The sequence below is a fragment of the Malaclemys terrapin genome, chromosome 7 (assembly GCF_027887155.1).
Source record: "Malaclemys terrapin pileata isolate rMalTer1 chromosome 7, rMalTer1.hap1, whole genome shotgun sequence".
In the NCBI taxonomy this organism is placed as follows: domain Eukaryota; kingdom Metazoa; phylum Chordata; order Testudines; family Emydidae; genus Malaclemys; species Malaclemys terrapin.
Window position 1 is genome coordinate 84,321,058 of NC_071511.1, and position 14,979 is coordinate 84,336,036.

Sequence of the window (14,979 nt, forward strand, 5' to 3'; positions counted from 1 at the left end):
ACTACTGCTTTCAGTTACTCTGTTAGGACAGGTGGTAGAGATCTGTGCAGTGGTTCTAATGATTCTAACCCTGCTAAAGATCCATGTGGGTGTCAATATGATGCATAGAGTTTTAATTGTGTTCACATACTATTTTTTCCACAGGATCCTGTTCTCATTCAGTGAACAGGATGGCTGGGGCTCTGGAAGTGAATTAGCGATGTGTAGTGAATGAAGCTGTTGTCTGTAGGACCCCTGCCTCATTTGTTGCAGAAATTGCAAAAGGTGTCTAGTGGATGAGACAGAACAGTGGAGGGAAACAGGGGCCTGTGTCATGGTTAAGGCTGTTGAATGCCACACCAGAAAATAGAATTCTATCCCTGTCTGTGCCACCGAGTTCCTGTGTTATGCTGGGCAAGTTATTTAAACCAAGCTCTTCACAGATGGCCAATAACTGCGTATGCACCTCGTTTTCTGGGTGCCTGACTTGAGACAATCAGGTCTGATTTGCTGAACATTCACAGCTGAAACTGAAGTCAATGGGAGCTGTGCTCCGAACATAGTACTATAAAATTCTAAAAGTCAGGCCATAAGCATCTCCTATTGGGGCACCTGAAATTAGTATACTCTTGACCTTAATCTCACCTGAGTTTCCCATCTGTAAAATAGGGACTGGTAATGCTTCCCCACACAAGAGTTAAGTGAAGATAGATTTATTAATGTTTGCGAGACAAGGTGGGTGAGGTAATATATTTTATTGGACCAACTTCTGTTGGTGAGAGAGACAAGCTTTCAGGCCACGCAGAGCTCCTCTTCATGTCTGGGAAAGGTACTCCGAAGGTCAGAGCGGAATGCAAGGTGGAACAGGTTGTTTAGCATAAGTAGTTAGCCACATTTTATGGGACCTTTCAAGGTAGAGTGGCCTCTTAACACCTCTGCAGTCTTGGGACAAGAAGAAGGGGTTAGTGGGTTATGGATTGTTATAATAACCCATAATTCCAGTGTCTCTGCTCAGTCCATGATTTTTAGTGTCTAGCAGTTATGAATTTAAGCTCCCAGGCTCATCTTTTGAAAGTGAAATGTTTTCACAAAGTGATCACTCTGTCTGAACTATCAGTCCTTGTTCTGAAAGGAAACCTGCACAACACTGTAGCATTTCAAGTGTAGACACGCTATAAGTGAGTAGCGTCGATTCTTTGCACTGAATGAAGCAGGGGACCATGGGGAATGAATAAAGTATGTGATCATGTAATTAAAGATGGCTGAATTAAAGTCGCACGGACAATCTTAATTTTACCATTTCCTAATTTCTGAGTGCTTGACTTTGCAGCCTGAATGTTCTGTTTATGTATTACATAGAAAGAACTACATTAAGTGTACAAGGAAAGTCAATAGAAGGATGGATTGAGATGACATTTATAGTTGCATCCTTTCAAATGATCAAAGGATAATCTTCCTTCTCTGAAAACTGAGATATGTAAAATGGTATAAATGTGAAAGTAAGAACAATTACAGTTGTAACATTCACAACTGCAAGTGTGTGTGTGTGTGTGTGTACACACAAACATCAGATGGATTACCTATATTTGGCCTTCTTGAACTCTAAACCTTGCTCTAAACAATGTAGAAATATTTTAATGTGGTCAAAACAATAAATGTGATGACTAAACAACACAAAGGCCATCAGTACAGCACACATAAGAAAATATGTATTATAATTCAGCAGACCAGAGATAAATTAAAATACACATAGTAAAAATTTCTCCTAATTTTTAAAGTCCTATGTTAATTAAAATTTAAGGCTGATTTTTTTAAAAGCCACAAACTTTCCCCTTACATACTTGGTAAGGATTTGATCACACCACTCAAGTAGCAAATATAGGCAAAAGATATAGGTGTGCTTGGCTGGATGTGAGCAGCTACAGGAGACCAGGTAAGCATTTAAAAAGGGTGGTGCTGGTGATAGGGAGAGATGGGGATTTTGCAAAGTTGGGTACAGAGGACTAGCTAATAGCACCAGTAACATCTAATTCTTCTGAAAGATTCACAAATCTATTCAAGTGTAAATAATTTTTGACTACTGTTTGTGACTCATGAATTGGTGAATCAATTGGTCCTGGGTGGGGAGAGTTAAGTTCTCACAAAGTCCTGGTCTCCGCTTAAAATGTAGGTCAACCTAACTATGGTGCTCAGTGAAAAATCCATACCCATGAGCTTCTGGTGTAGGGGCAACTAGGTCAATGGGAAGAATGCTTCCATCAATCTAGTTGTTGTTGTTCAGGGAGATGGTGTTCCTGCAGCAACAGAAAAACGTCTTCTGTTGCTGCAGATGGTGTCTACGATACAGTGTTATGCCAGCATTGCTATAACGCTGTAGCTATGCCTCTGTAGTCCCTGTAAAGTAGACATGGCTAAAGTCTTTATTCCTGTTCAGTTCTTTGATGCCCAAACACATGTATATAGGAGGAAAAAAATTGCACAAAACACCTGATTTCTGGTTAGAGCAGTGTAACTCCAAGACTTGGGATCTTCCATTGAACAGGCCAGACCTTTTCTGATGGACAAATAACTAATATTTTTTCTGACAGTATTTTACTAATACTGCGTTAAACTTCTTTACAAATAGATTTTATAGGTTGAAGCATTTCTTATATAGGCCATCCTCCTTCTGACACTGAAGTCAATGGAAATTTAGCTATTGGTTTCAATGGGGCAGGACCAGGCTAACCCTATGTCATATGACTATAGCTAATGTCATAGAAAATCGAATCAGAGGATCAGGGTAAATAACCATTTTACATGTATGTCGGGTGCTTAACTTCAAAGCACTTTATAAACATTTAACTATTTCTCTGACCTCTGAAAGTTAAGTACATACAATCATCTCCATTTTACAGATGTACATTGAGGCAGAGTAGTGAAGTGAGTTGCCCAAGGTCATTCAGAAGTCAGTGGCAGATTTGGGATTAGAATGTAAGAGTTCCTAGTCCTAAACTCTGTGCTCAAGACACTGCACCAAACCCTTGTGATTAGTGGTTGTATATAGGAAGCATTTTCTGTGTAACTGGACACTAATGATGGTGGGAGCATCGGAGAAATCCTGCTCTAGTGACTTCTAGTAGAGATAAATCATCCCTTATGTACTTTATTGTAAACTCTTTGGGGCAGGGACTATCGTGTGTGTGTGTGTGTGTGTGTGTGTGTGTGTGTGTAATACCTAGCACAATAGGGTCCTGATCCGAGGCCAGGGTCCCTAGGTGTTATCTCATCATAAATAATATTCTGAATGTCCTGATTCAGGTTGACAGGTTCCTTTATCACATGCGTCTTTCTGATGATGTATTACTTGACGTGATGACGCGCTTCCAAGCAGAGATGGTGAAGGGCCTGGAAAGAGATGCACACCCAACAGCTGCCGTAAAAATGCTGCCAACATTTGTACGGTCGATTCCTGATGGGTCTGGTGAGTGATCCTGGTGCATTATTACTTTTTCTTTGGTTTAAGGAATTCATGGATTACAACAAAGTATGTCCAGGCATCTTGAATTTGGAATTTGGAGATCTGTAACAGTCTCAACTTGTGTGGATGGGTGGGAGCCATCCCAGAGTATCCCCTTGTGCCCTAGGGTGGCCCTGCAGGTTCTATGTCCTCAGTTCCCTCTTGGTTCTTTGCAATGGTTAATAACTCTTGACTCTTAAGACCAGAATCTTTACAATAAGATTCCCTTCTGTGGGATCTTATTTATTCAGTCTTTTATCAACTACAGCTCCTTTGGCCCCACAGTCCTAGCCCTTTGTCTCACTAGTTTGGAGTCCCACATCCCTCCTCCCAGGGGCATTTGTGATATTCCAAGAGAGATTCCACTCCTTGACACAGGAGTCCTGGGGCCCAGTGGCTTTCAGTCCTTCTCAAGCTCTCTCCAGTCTTTCCTGGGCTCCTTTCTGGGTGCTCCTGATCTCCAGTGAGCATCAGTTCTCAGAGCTTGCTTCCTCATCTGGTGTCTTCTCTCTCCCACCAGCCAGGCCTCTTCCTTTTTATCTCAGAGGCCTAATTGGGCCCATTTTCTCTACCTTGGGAGGTGATTTAACTGTCACAGTTGGGGCTGAAGTCTCTCTCTCCTTGAAGGGTCAACTACGCTGTGACAAGCTGCTCCTTGCTCCAAGCACAACTCAGCTCAGCTGTTGAGTGAGCTGTGCAGGTACAGTCCAACAGTCCCTTGGTTTCAAGGGGATGTTAACGCTCAGTTGCAGCACAGCAGGGAGAGTAGAAGACTGGGGATTAATATTAACTTGCTAAATGGCCTTCTACAGTAGTTGTCATTCATGGAGAAGATAATTGTGTCTCATTAACAAAAATGTTAAACACACCTAATATTTTTCTGGTACAATGTGCCATCAGATGACATGAATATATACAATGCCTGTGTGAGGGTGTGTTTTGCTTTTATCAGGACAACACTCAGCTAGCTCTAAAAACCTTCATCTTACTGAATACAAAAATACTAATCTAGTCTTAGCCACTGACATGAAGCAATGCTCAAACCAACATCGGACCTGTGATTAAATAGGATGAGGGGACCCTCTACAGTCCAGTAACATCAATGCAATTTGGAGACAATATGAAGTTTTCATTTTTAGGATGTGTATAACTTTAGGCAAATGGATGTTTTTCCTCTTGAGTTGGATATACAAGAGGAAAAATATTTAAATTCATGGAAGCCAGAATGGTGCAGTATGATGAGGCCCAGACCCTGTGAGGGGCTACATGCAGAACTCAACAGAGCTCAGAGTGGACACAGGAGATGGAGTGAACCCCATTGCAGGACTGGAGCCTTCATCTTAAACCCCAGCTATTGTATTGAAGTTCTAATAACTCCCTCTCCCCCCTGGATCCATGATTTCTTGACATAGCTACTTAGCCCTTCTGCAGTTTGGTTCCCGACAGTGACTTCTGTACCTCTGTTTATCTCTAAAATTACATGTTTCCACAATGTGAAAATTACAGAACACAGAAGGAGCTTTCCCCTACACAGTCTATATAATCTGTCAGGAAAGTGCTCATTAGATTTGATGGAATTAATCTTCATTTCCAACAACAGTAATAAATCAACCATGCTCTTGCAAACAAATTGACTGAAGAGGTAAGCTGTGCTTCAGTCCGTAATGAGACATGCAGAATGATGATTGAACTGACCAGGCAAAGGAGACTGAACACACCAAAGCAGCTCTGTTAGTTTGCAGAAGCCAGCCATATCAGGTTCCCTTTAGCAGACATTGGCTTTGTGATGCTCATGTGGCAGGAGAGGGCTAGCTGCTGCCTTGTGGAGCAGGAGAGCATAGTGATCTACCAAACCCTTAGCTTCTGAGTACCCCCTGCCACACACAATATTTAAAGGGCTGCATCTTCAAATCAGAGTTTATTATGGAAAATTTCAAACTCTACCTAAATTTCTGAGAGCTGATTTTCAGTTTCCTACACAGTTTCAGCTGCCTGCTACCTATTAATACTAATAGGATTTGGGTAGCTAAAGCCCTACCCAATCAGTTAAATGTCTCCCTCTCGCACATCCTGATGAGACTCCTGGTGGTTTGTGTCATGATTGGCTGCTATTTGTTTTATCCAGCATGCATATTAAAGCTTTTTATTTTCCAATAAGTACTGTAATGGGCTTAACGAAAGACGAAGTCTCTCCCCTGAACAAGCATACTTCTCAGCCTGCCAAGGCCCAAATGCAGCACTCCAGGTCTGACATAGTCCCTCGTGGCTAGGGTGCCTCTGTGGCATCTGCTAATAATTTCTCCCTCAAAGGACTCCCCATACTTTTTCTGAGGTCAAAATACCCCTCCTTGGGGTCTGGGTTTATTAGTTATTTACACAGAAATTCAAATCCCACAAACAAACAGTTCTATTCCTACTCCCAGGCCTCCCTGGCTGGAAAGCTTTCACATTCTTCCTTGCCAGCTCAGGGTCTCTCCTGAATTAGCAGGTGACTTCCAGCTCTTTCCTGGTTGGAGTCTTAGGGTATGTCTAACCTGCGGCTGGTCCAGGTCAGCTGACTCGGGCTACACGGGGCATGGGCTGTGGGGTTGTTTAATTGTGGTGTAGATGTTTAGGCTTGAGCTGGAGCTCTGGGACCCTGTGGGGGAGGGGGAGAGGAGTCCCAGAACCCTGGTGCCAGTCTGTGACTGAATGGCTGCCCCGAGAGCCTGAGGCAGCTGACCTGGGCCAGCCACAGGTGTTTAATTGCTGTGTAGACACACCCTTAGTCCGGAATCCCAGGACTCTGCTGGAACCTGCTCACTCCTAGCAAAGTCTGTTCTCTCTGAGCATGTCCCTCTATGCAGCTTCCAGTTGCTCTTTATAATGGAATTCCCTGAGCCCTCTCATGTGGGGCTCACCCTTGAATCAGGACTGGCTTAGCCCAGGCTCTCCAACCCGAGAGTAAGCCACCCAGTTACAGTTCCAAAATGGGGGACACAAATTATTCATGCAAGAAATTTAAAATGATGTGGGGCTGTATCCCTTTCATGTGAATAACACTTCTTCCTGTCTCCTCAGTTCCATGGCTCTTTGTTTCTGATGATTGATGATTTTCAACAATAAAAGTGGAGATAGCAAATTTGTAGGGAACATAGATAACTGTGGGATTAAGATCAGTGCTGCTCCTTGAAATGAGGGACATTTGAGGGGTCTTGTACACTAGTGTATGTACATAACCCTTTGAGGTCACCCTGCTGGAAATTAGAGCTCGCTCTGTATCCCAACACCAAAACAGAAAAATAAATCATGGAGTAAGTCCTGTTATCCCTTGGCCTTTCATAGCTTTAAAATGACACTCAGCCCATCCTGAAATTCTGAAGTCGCTTCAGAGGATTTCAGCAATTGTCTCATTTACTGTTTCAAAACTTCTCTTGTCTCAAGGCCAACTCTAGGCAGTTTCTCCTGGCAGATAACAGTCCCTCTCTCTCTGGTGTCAAGGACTTGTTGATATGTCACATTGTGAGGTACCTTACTGTTAAATTATGTCTTGCGTAACGCCATTTTTGCACTCTCCCCGAATTCTCCATTGAGTACTGGAAAAGAGCAGTTTTCTCTGCAGACCAAACTTCCGGCAGATTTTGAGTAACTGGAATTTGTTTAAATTTTCACTTGTGCTGTTATAATTAACTTTCAGAATATCTGCACCTTGAGCTTCACTCTTTGAAATAGTTCTCATTTAATAGCACGCCATTCATTTTAGTCATTCAGCTCTTAATTTTCTGAGTAGTGTCATAGTTTACTGACAAATCCAGTTTATCTCCTTTCCTTCATTATATCAGCCCATAGAATTACTGAGGTATATTTCTGACTTGCTTTTCAAGGTCAGAGCCAATAAAATCTCAGTCTGGCATGGAGTTTAGGTCACATATGACTACACAAACTCCTGTGGATAAGGGTGTGAGAGTGAGAGAAGGGGGGACAAATAGGGTTTTTTAATTTTAAATTTAAATTTTTGATGAAAAATGTCTACGGTGTGAATTTTGACAAGCTCTAGCTGTATGATGGTTTCATGATAAGGCCAAGTTTAACTTCCAAACTCCTCCAAAACAACTTACTTTAAAATAAATAATACTTTAAAAATTCATTTTTTGTTGAAGTTTCATATGTGAAGGTTCTGGGCAGAGGGGAATTCTTGGAGAAAATTTGTTAGTGGGATAGAGTGGTGCAGGCAATGCTGTTTGGGGAAGATGACTCCCCTTTAGTGGGTATGTCTACACTGCAGCTGGGAGCAAGCCTCCAGTCCTGGTAGATAGACTCATACTGGTGGGATCTGAGCTAGTGCACTAAAAACAGCAGCTCAGGCTCTGAAGCCAAGGGGGTCGGGTGAGCTTGAAAGTCTGAGCTGCAGCCTTCACTGCAACGTCCAGACTGTTATTTTTAGTGCTCTAGCTTGAGTAGGGTTACCATATTTCAGCAAGCAAAAAAGAGGACGGGAGGAGCCCCGCCCCTGCCCCTCCCACTTCCCGCCCCCCCAGAATCCCCAACCCTCCTCCCGTTCCTTGTCCCCTGACTACCCCCTCCTGGGACCGCTGCTCCTAACTGCCCTCCAGAACCCCACCCCCTACCTAAGACTCCCTGTTCCTTGTCCCCTAACTGCCCCCTCCTAAGACCCCCCCAACTGCCCCCCAGGACCCTACCCCCTACCTGTACCCTGACTGCCCAAAACTTTCTCCACTCCCCCCAAAAAGCCCCCCCCCCATTTCTTGACTGCCACCTCCAGAACCTTCCTGCCCCCTGGCCCCCTTACCCTGCTGCTCAGAACAGGGTGTTGGGCTCTGTGCCAGCCGGACACATGGCTGAGCTCCCCAGCGCAACAAAACCCGGTCCCTGGCCCTGCACAACAAAACCCGGTCCCTGGCCCGGACCGGGCTGCAGGGGAGAGCTGCCCTTGTATCAGCACAAAGTGCTCTCGCTCCCGTTTTGCTACGCTGCATGGCAGAAACCGCTCCCAGTTGCAAAAGGGGAGGGCTGCACTTTGTGCTGATACACTTGCTCAGAATGCAGGGCAGATCCGGCTCCTCTACAGCTGCTCCGGAGTCCAGCCCGGGACTTTCCTCCAGCCCTCCCAGCCGCTCGGTCTGCTCTGCCGGGGGGGGGGGAGGGAGGGAGGAAATCCCGGACATTGTGAGTGCTTTACAAATTCCCCCCGGACGCTATTTTTAGTACAAAAAGGAGGACATGTCCGGGTAAATCCGGACGAATGGTAACCCTAAGCTTGAGCCCCCTAACAGGAGTCTGTCTGCCTGGGCTGGGAGGTTTGCTCCCAGCTGCAGAGTAGACATACCCAATATGACCTATGCAGTTTCAGTCTGCTAGGGGAGGGACTGCACTGGCCCTTCACCTACCTGATCAGGTCTTTCTGCTGCTATCCAGAACAATGGAGCTAAGGAAGGGAAAGGAGAATAAACAAAAGCAAGGGAGACAGTTAATATATAACAACATTAAATGCTGAATGTCAAACTATTACACAAGCAATTTCTCCTCAATCCCCTTTGTGGAATATATCAGCTTGCATCAAATTCAAGGAGAGAACATTATCCCACCCCTACACTCGACATGAGGGCCCCAGTTCAGGAAGGCACTTAACCATGTGTCCAAGTTGAAGCACGTGTGTAGTTCTGTTGATTTTTTTCAATAGGACTACATTTCCAGTATGACCTACAACTATTCATACCACACAGTACAATAGTCCTTATTTTCATTGCAGAGTCTAGTGAAGTGCTAAAGAATTCACCACTCCGATTCCTTTAATTACTGGCAACAATTCTGCTCCAAATGATTGATGATGTACATTCGTTATCCCAAGCACTTACCTTAAATATGTCTTCAGGTCATGCTTCACATTACTGTGTACTGCTGTAGTAGGAACTAACCTTTATTGTTTTTATTGCAGAAAAGGGGGATTTTCTTGCTCTAGATCTTGGTGGCTCCAAGTTTCGCGTCTTAAAAGTGAAAGTGTCTGAAGATGGGAAGCAGAATGTTCAAATGGAGAGCCAGTTCTACCCAACCCCAAAGGAGATCACACATGGGAATGGAACAGAAGTATGTGGTGCATTTTCGTCTGTGGAATGGCTTTCTGTGTTGAATATAATTGATGCTATTGACCTGTCCTGTTCTTTCTCTTTTATACAGCTATTCGATTATGTCGCTGACTGTCTGGCAGATTTCATGGAGACCAAAAACATAAAACATAAGAAATTCCCTCTTGGGTTTACATTTTCTTTTCCTTGCATACAGACTAAATTAGACGAGGTGAGATTTAAAAAATATTACTGGTAGCTATGTCGTAGTAATAGTAGAACTCAGAGAGAATTTTTGAAAGGATTATTAACATATGGCAGTGTAGGAAAAAGTAATCTTTGTGTGGCTTTCTGAGGAAGAAAAATATTCATAAGTTTCATATTACTCTTCACACTCTGCATAGTGTTATAAACCTACAAGAGGAAGAGGTGGGAATCACAATTATGTGTTGAAGTAGATCTCAAGGATGAGTTATATTTCAGTGCAACTGAAGCAATAAACTAAAACTCTTCTTTTATATGTCAATACAGGATTTAAATAATGATCGATTCAGCTGATAGAAAATACTATATGGATTTCAAAAAACTTATTTCTGTGCTATAAAGCAGGTTTATATTTTAATCCCTCTTGTTTGGGATATTTATAGTAGATTTGAAAAACCGGGGGCACATGATTGAAATAATCAGATAGCATATGGGGGATGGGAACAGAAGCTGCACTGACTGCCTTATTTGATTGCCTCCTTTTTTGCTACCTCTCTTAAAATAATAAGTTAGTGTATTAGGCCCTGACATTGCAAAGGCTATGCACATGTTTCACTTTAAGTATTTGAGTAGGCCCATTGAGGTCTATAGGACTACCCATGCTTAAAGCAAAGCACGTGCATAATTGTAAACAGTATTAGGGTCTTATTTTGACCACTTCTGTAGTATTTTTGGTGGTGGCTATAGCTAACAAGGCTGCTTGTATGAAAAGACCTTTACTCCACATCCCAGTGGATTGCCAATGGATGATTCCGCTACTTCTGCTCAAATTCTTAGGCCTTGGCTACACTTGCGGATTCACAGCGCTGCCGCGGCAGAGCTGTGAAGCGCAAGTGTAGTCGCGCCGCCAGCGCTGCGAGAGCGCTCTCACAGCGCTGCAAGTACTCCACCTCTCTGAGGGGAATAGCTTGCAGCACTGCGAGCGAGTGTGCAACGCTGCAGGCGCTGGTTACACTGGTGCTTTACAGCGCTGCACTTGCTGCGCTTGGGGGGGGGGGTGTTTTTTCACACCCCTGAGCGCAGCAAGTGCAGCGCTGTGAATTGCCAGTGTAGCCAAGGCCTTACACATGTAGTAGTGGCAGTGAAATTCTCCAAAAGCCAATGATAGAATATACTCTATTCTCTACTGCCTCTGTAGTTATCAGTGCTAAACTTTATTTTTAAATTTGTAACATAGATTGAATATTTTTAAAGGGTGTGCTGCTTTCCTGGACAAAGTACTTTAAGGTACGAGGCGTGCAGGAGACAGATGTGATCAGCTCTCTGCGCCATGCCCTCAGGAAGCATAAGGCAAGTTTTATAGTGAAGAAGACTTAATAATAAATAGAATAAAATCATTTAATCATATAGAAATAAATAGCCTATTTTTGATAATGAAAGATAGCTTTTATAGTCTTAAAGGATAGTTTATTTGTGCTTGACTTTGCTGTGCTTGCAATAAAAAGTATTAACTATTGGATGATTGATTACATTTTAAAATTAGTAATGAAATATAATTAAAACTTAATTTTTAGCATTATCCTTTACGTATTCAGTGGCACTTTAAAAAGCTAGTTTCCTTTACACCTTCTCTATCCCTTGTAACATTTACAAAATATGAAAAAAAAAATTGTGTGTTTGACCTCCTTTTAGCATATACTATATTTCACTGTTTCTAACATGGCAAAAAACCCAGTTCTGCTTTTCATTTGTTCTCTGTCTATGTATTGGTGTCACTGACATCAGCAAGAATCTGTGCAGCTCTGACGCAAATGTTTGTTACTTAGGGCCTGAGTCTGGTGCACTTACTTAGGTTGAGTAGCTCTTTACTCCCTCAAATTCCCTTTGGCTTCAGGGCAGCTATGCAAGAAATAAGGTGCTACTTCACATGAGTAAGGATATCTGAATCTGGCTCTTAGTGGCTTGCATGGTGATCTTTGGTGCCATCGCATCAAAATTGGAGCTTTTGTTTTTCTTTAATTTCTTGACTAAGGACTGGTGGATTGGAGGGAATGGGAGAACAACTGAAGATTCTAGCCTTGATTCAGCATAGCACTTATTCATGTGCTTAAGTCCATCTTTATTAGGCAGATGCTTAAATCCCATTGAAGTAAATTAATCTTATTCACATAGACTAACTTTTAGAGGGCCCAATTTAACAATGTTATCTCTAAACACTTAACTATAAGGAAGGGTGTAAATATTTTTCTATTCACTAGCGGTCTTTTTCTTAGGATGTGGATGTAGATGTTTTAGCACTGGTAAATGATACAGTGGGAACAATGATGACCTGTGGATATGATGATCAGCGCTGTGAAGTTGGCATCATAATAGGTAATTTTATTTTATTAAAGCAGGGTTGAAAAAGCAGGCTTATGATTTTAGCAAATCTAGGGGATGGAGGCATTTTCAACTTCACAATTCAAAAATAAACTATTTGAAAATGAAAAACATAAAAGATTGGATTTTCAAGCACTTGTCCCTCACTTTTGGATATAAAGTGGAATGTAAACATTTAAGTGACCTGCACATCCAAAAAATTGCAAATGCAAAAATAGTGGCTTGGTTAAAGTTGGCTTGAAAAAATTTAGTTCCAAATCAGTAAAATGAGTGTTGTCATCTTATATACAAATTTATATTTTAAAAAGAAGTTACTTGTCTTGTTTTATTTTACCTGGGACCTTTTACAAATGATCACTTCCTGAATGCTTCTACTTACTCTTATTCTTACACAGATGCCTGTCTGTCTGTCTTTCTCCCTTCCTGGTCTTTCTTCTAGTGACTTCTGCCTAACCTTGGGACAATTCAATATATCCTAAAATTTTACCTCTGTATGTACATATTTAGTTCTGTTAAGAAAAAATAAAGACAAGAAGACATTGGCAAGTCCTGAGACATTTGAGAGCTCTTGGGGTCAGACCCACAGTGAACAGCTGTTATTATTATTATTTTTTTTTGCCAGCTGTTCGCAAAATATTTCACTACAGTTAGTATTTTCAAGCCTTTTGATGACTGCAACAATCATGCTTAAAAATGACATTGTTTATAGTTTATACTGTCAGGAAGTGAGAAGTCCATAATGGTTAAGGAATTTCCTGTTCATATACAGATATATCATCAAATAATAAAGGAGGCTATCGTTTTGTTTCTATCCAATTCTTTCAGGAGATTCTGACCTACAAAATAAATGTTTCTGCTAATGCTGTAGAAGATCCAGGTATTTTTGTCCAGAGAAGGAAAATCTCCTCTCACCTTTCCCAACAAGAATCATATACTCTCTTCATAACATGTCCGCTTCACATTTTCCCAATTTTAAAGTGTCATATATGAGTGAATATGAAATAGCACAAATATTTTGAATGACTCAGCCCTTGTATTCATTTCATTTCATTCATTCACTATTTCCTTGATATTCAATGGTCATTTAACAGGTTTCAGATACAGAAGGTTTTGTATAGCTTAACATGTAACTTAATGAAAGTACATTTTCCGGTAAAGAAAATATTGAATCTAATTCTAAAATGTATTTTCAATTAATTCTTCATGTGTAAATTTTTTTCTTTCTGATACACTCAGGAACTGGCACGAATGCCTGCTACATGGAAGAAATGAGTAACATTGATCTGGTGGAAGGTGATGAGGGGAGGATGTGCATTAACACTGAGTGGGGAGCCTTTGGAGACGATGGGTCACTGGATGATCTCAGGACTGAGTTTGACAGGGAGATTGACTTGGGATCTATCAATCCTGGAAAACAACTGTAAGTATTGTTCCTCCTTCACTTACTAACATGAGGCTTTCTGTGACAGTCTCCACATTTTGAGTCTGTTTACCGAGCGTACATTGAGCTATAGAGCCCTTGGGAATGGAAGTAGGGTTAGGTGAACTAGTTCAGCCATGATGGAAGCTGGTTCAAGCCTCCATCCATCCACACCCAAAGTGTTCCTGGGACTGGTTCAGTTAAGATCCCCTTCCTTTCTGTAACCTACCGGTTGATGGTGGGATCTCTTACATGGCTGTGCCTCACTGCTGCTGTAAGCCTTCATTGGCCGGGGCACCCCAAACTGCACAGTGTGACCTGGAAGCCACAGACCTCATGCATTCTGGATCATTTTCTGCAACTCCGTTTTCTTTTATTTCAGATGGAAGGGTCCTGTTGGAGACTCTGGGTGAAATCCTGGCCCCACCGAAGTCAATAGGAATTTTGCCATTGACTTGACTTCAGTGGAGTCAGGATTTCACCTTCTATACCCACAAAGCAACCAGTAATGGTACATTATTATTAGTCAGTAATTCTGTTGTCATTTTGTGATGGAGTAAAATGAGGAAGTGAGGCTGATTTGTTATCATTTTTCTTCATGAGAGTATCTGTCATGTGTTCTTAAATTACTTGCATGTTAACGAGGGACCACAGGATAGAGGTGGGGATAGCTCCTCAGCAGTGACAGAATTTGGAATATTAGTGTAACCTCAGCCCACTCATTCACTATGAATGCCAAGAGTTCCTATGCAAGGTCAGTCATTGAAAACTGCTTCTCTGTGACACAATATCTTCTAAAGTGTTCTCTGCATACCACCCTGTAGGTGCTCAAAAGAGGAGTCCCCAATGCATATAGATGAAACCTGTGTTAAAAGTGTATTTCATCCAAGCTCCTCCCAATGGCTGGGTTGCAGGCAAATATATTAATACATTGCTTAAGAAGCATTAACATAGGCATACCTGCTTTGTCCTTGTGTCACAGAAAGTAAATGCACACCCAGGTTTAACTGCTACTATTTGAAAGGCTGGTAATCTGATGTTTTTCCCTCACATTATTCTTTTAATTACAGAAATGTATCATTTTATCACAGTGAGATTCCTGCAGTATTACTTGTTAGAGCCTTTGGAATGAAATGCATCATGTTTAATATGGCTTCAATGACTGTTAATAATCAGTTTAAAATGTTATACCAATAGAATAAAAACCAGCAGGATCTTATTAAGAGGGATAAGGCAAAGTTGCCACATTTATTGTAAATATAATGGTAAAGCAAAAGATAAAAGTAAACAATGTTGTTTGACTACTTATTCCTATCACTACTTATTCCTTACACACACACACACACACACACACACATTCATTTACACAATCATTCATTTAAGTTCTGTATAGGTGTTATAGTTACCAGCCTAGAAGTTGCTCATGCCAAGTTACT

At 41.8% G+C, this 14,979-nt stretch overlaps 1 protein-coding gene across 1 annotated transcript in view; it reads left to right on the forward strand.

Moving 5' to 3' along the window:
• Positions 1 to 14,979, forward strand: part of LOC128840963 (hexokinase HKDC1) — a 50,905-nt gene that overhangs the window by 8,141 nt on the left and 27,785 nt on the right. The window contains exons 2-7 of the mRNA XM_054035576.1: positions 3,280 to 3,442; positions 9,414 to 9,562; positions 9,653 to 9,772; positions 10,999 to 11,094; positions 12,018 to 12,117; positions 13,360 to 13,543. Of these exons, the coding sequence (XP_053891551.1) occupies positions 3,280 to 3,442; positions 9,414 to 9,562; positions 9,653 to 9,772; positions 10,999 to 11,094; positions 12,018 to 12,117; positions 13,360 to 13,543 (812 nt within the window). The remainder of the gene's footprint in view (positions 1 to 3,279; positions 3,443 to 9,413; positions 9,563 to 9,652; positions 9,773 to 10,998; positions 11,095 to 12,017; positions 12,118 to 13,359; positions 13,544 to 14,979) is intronic.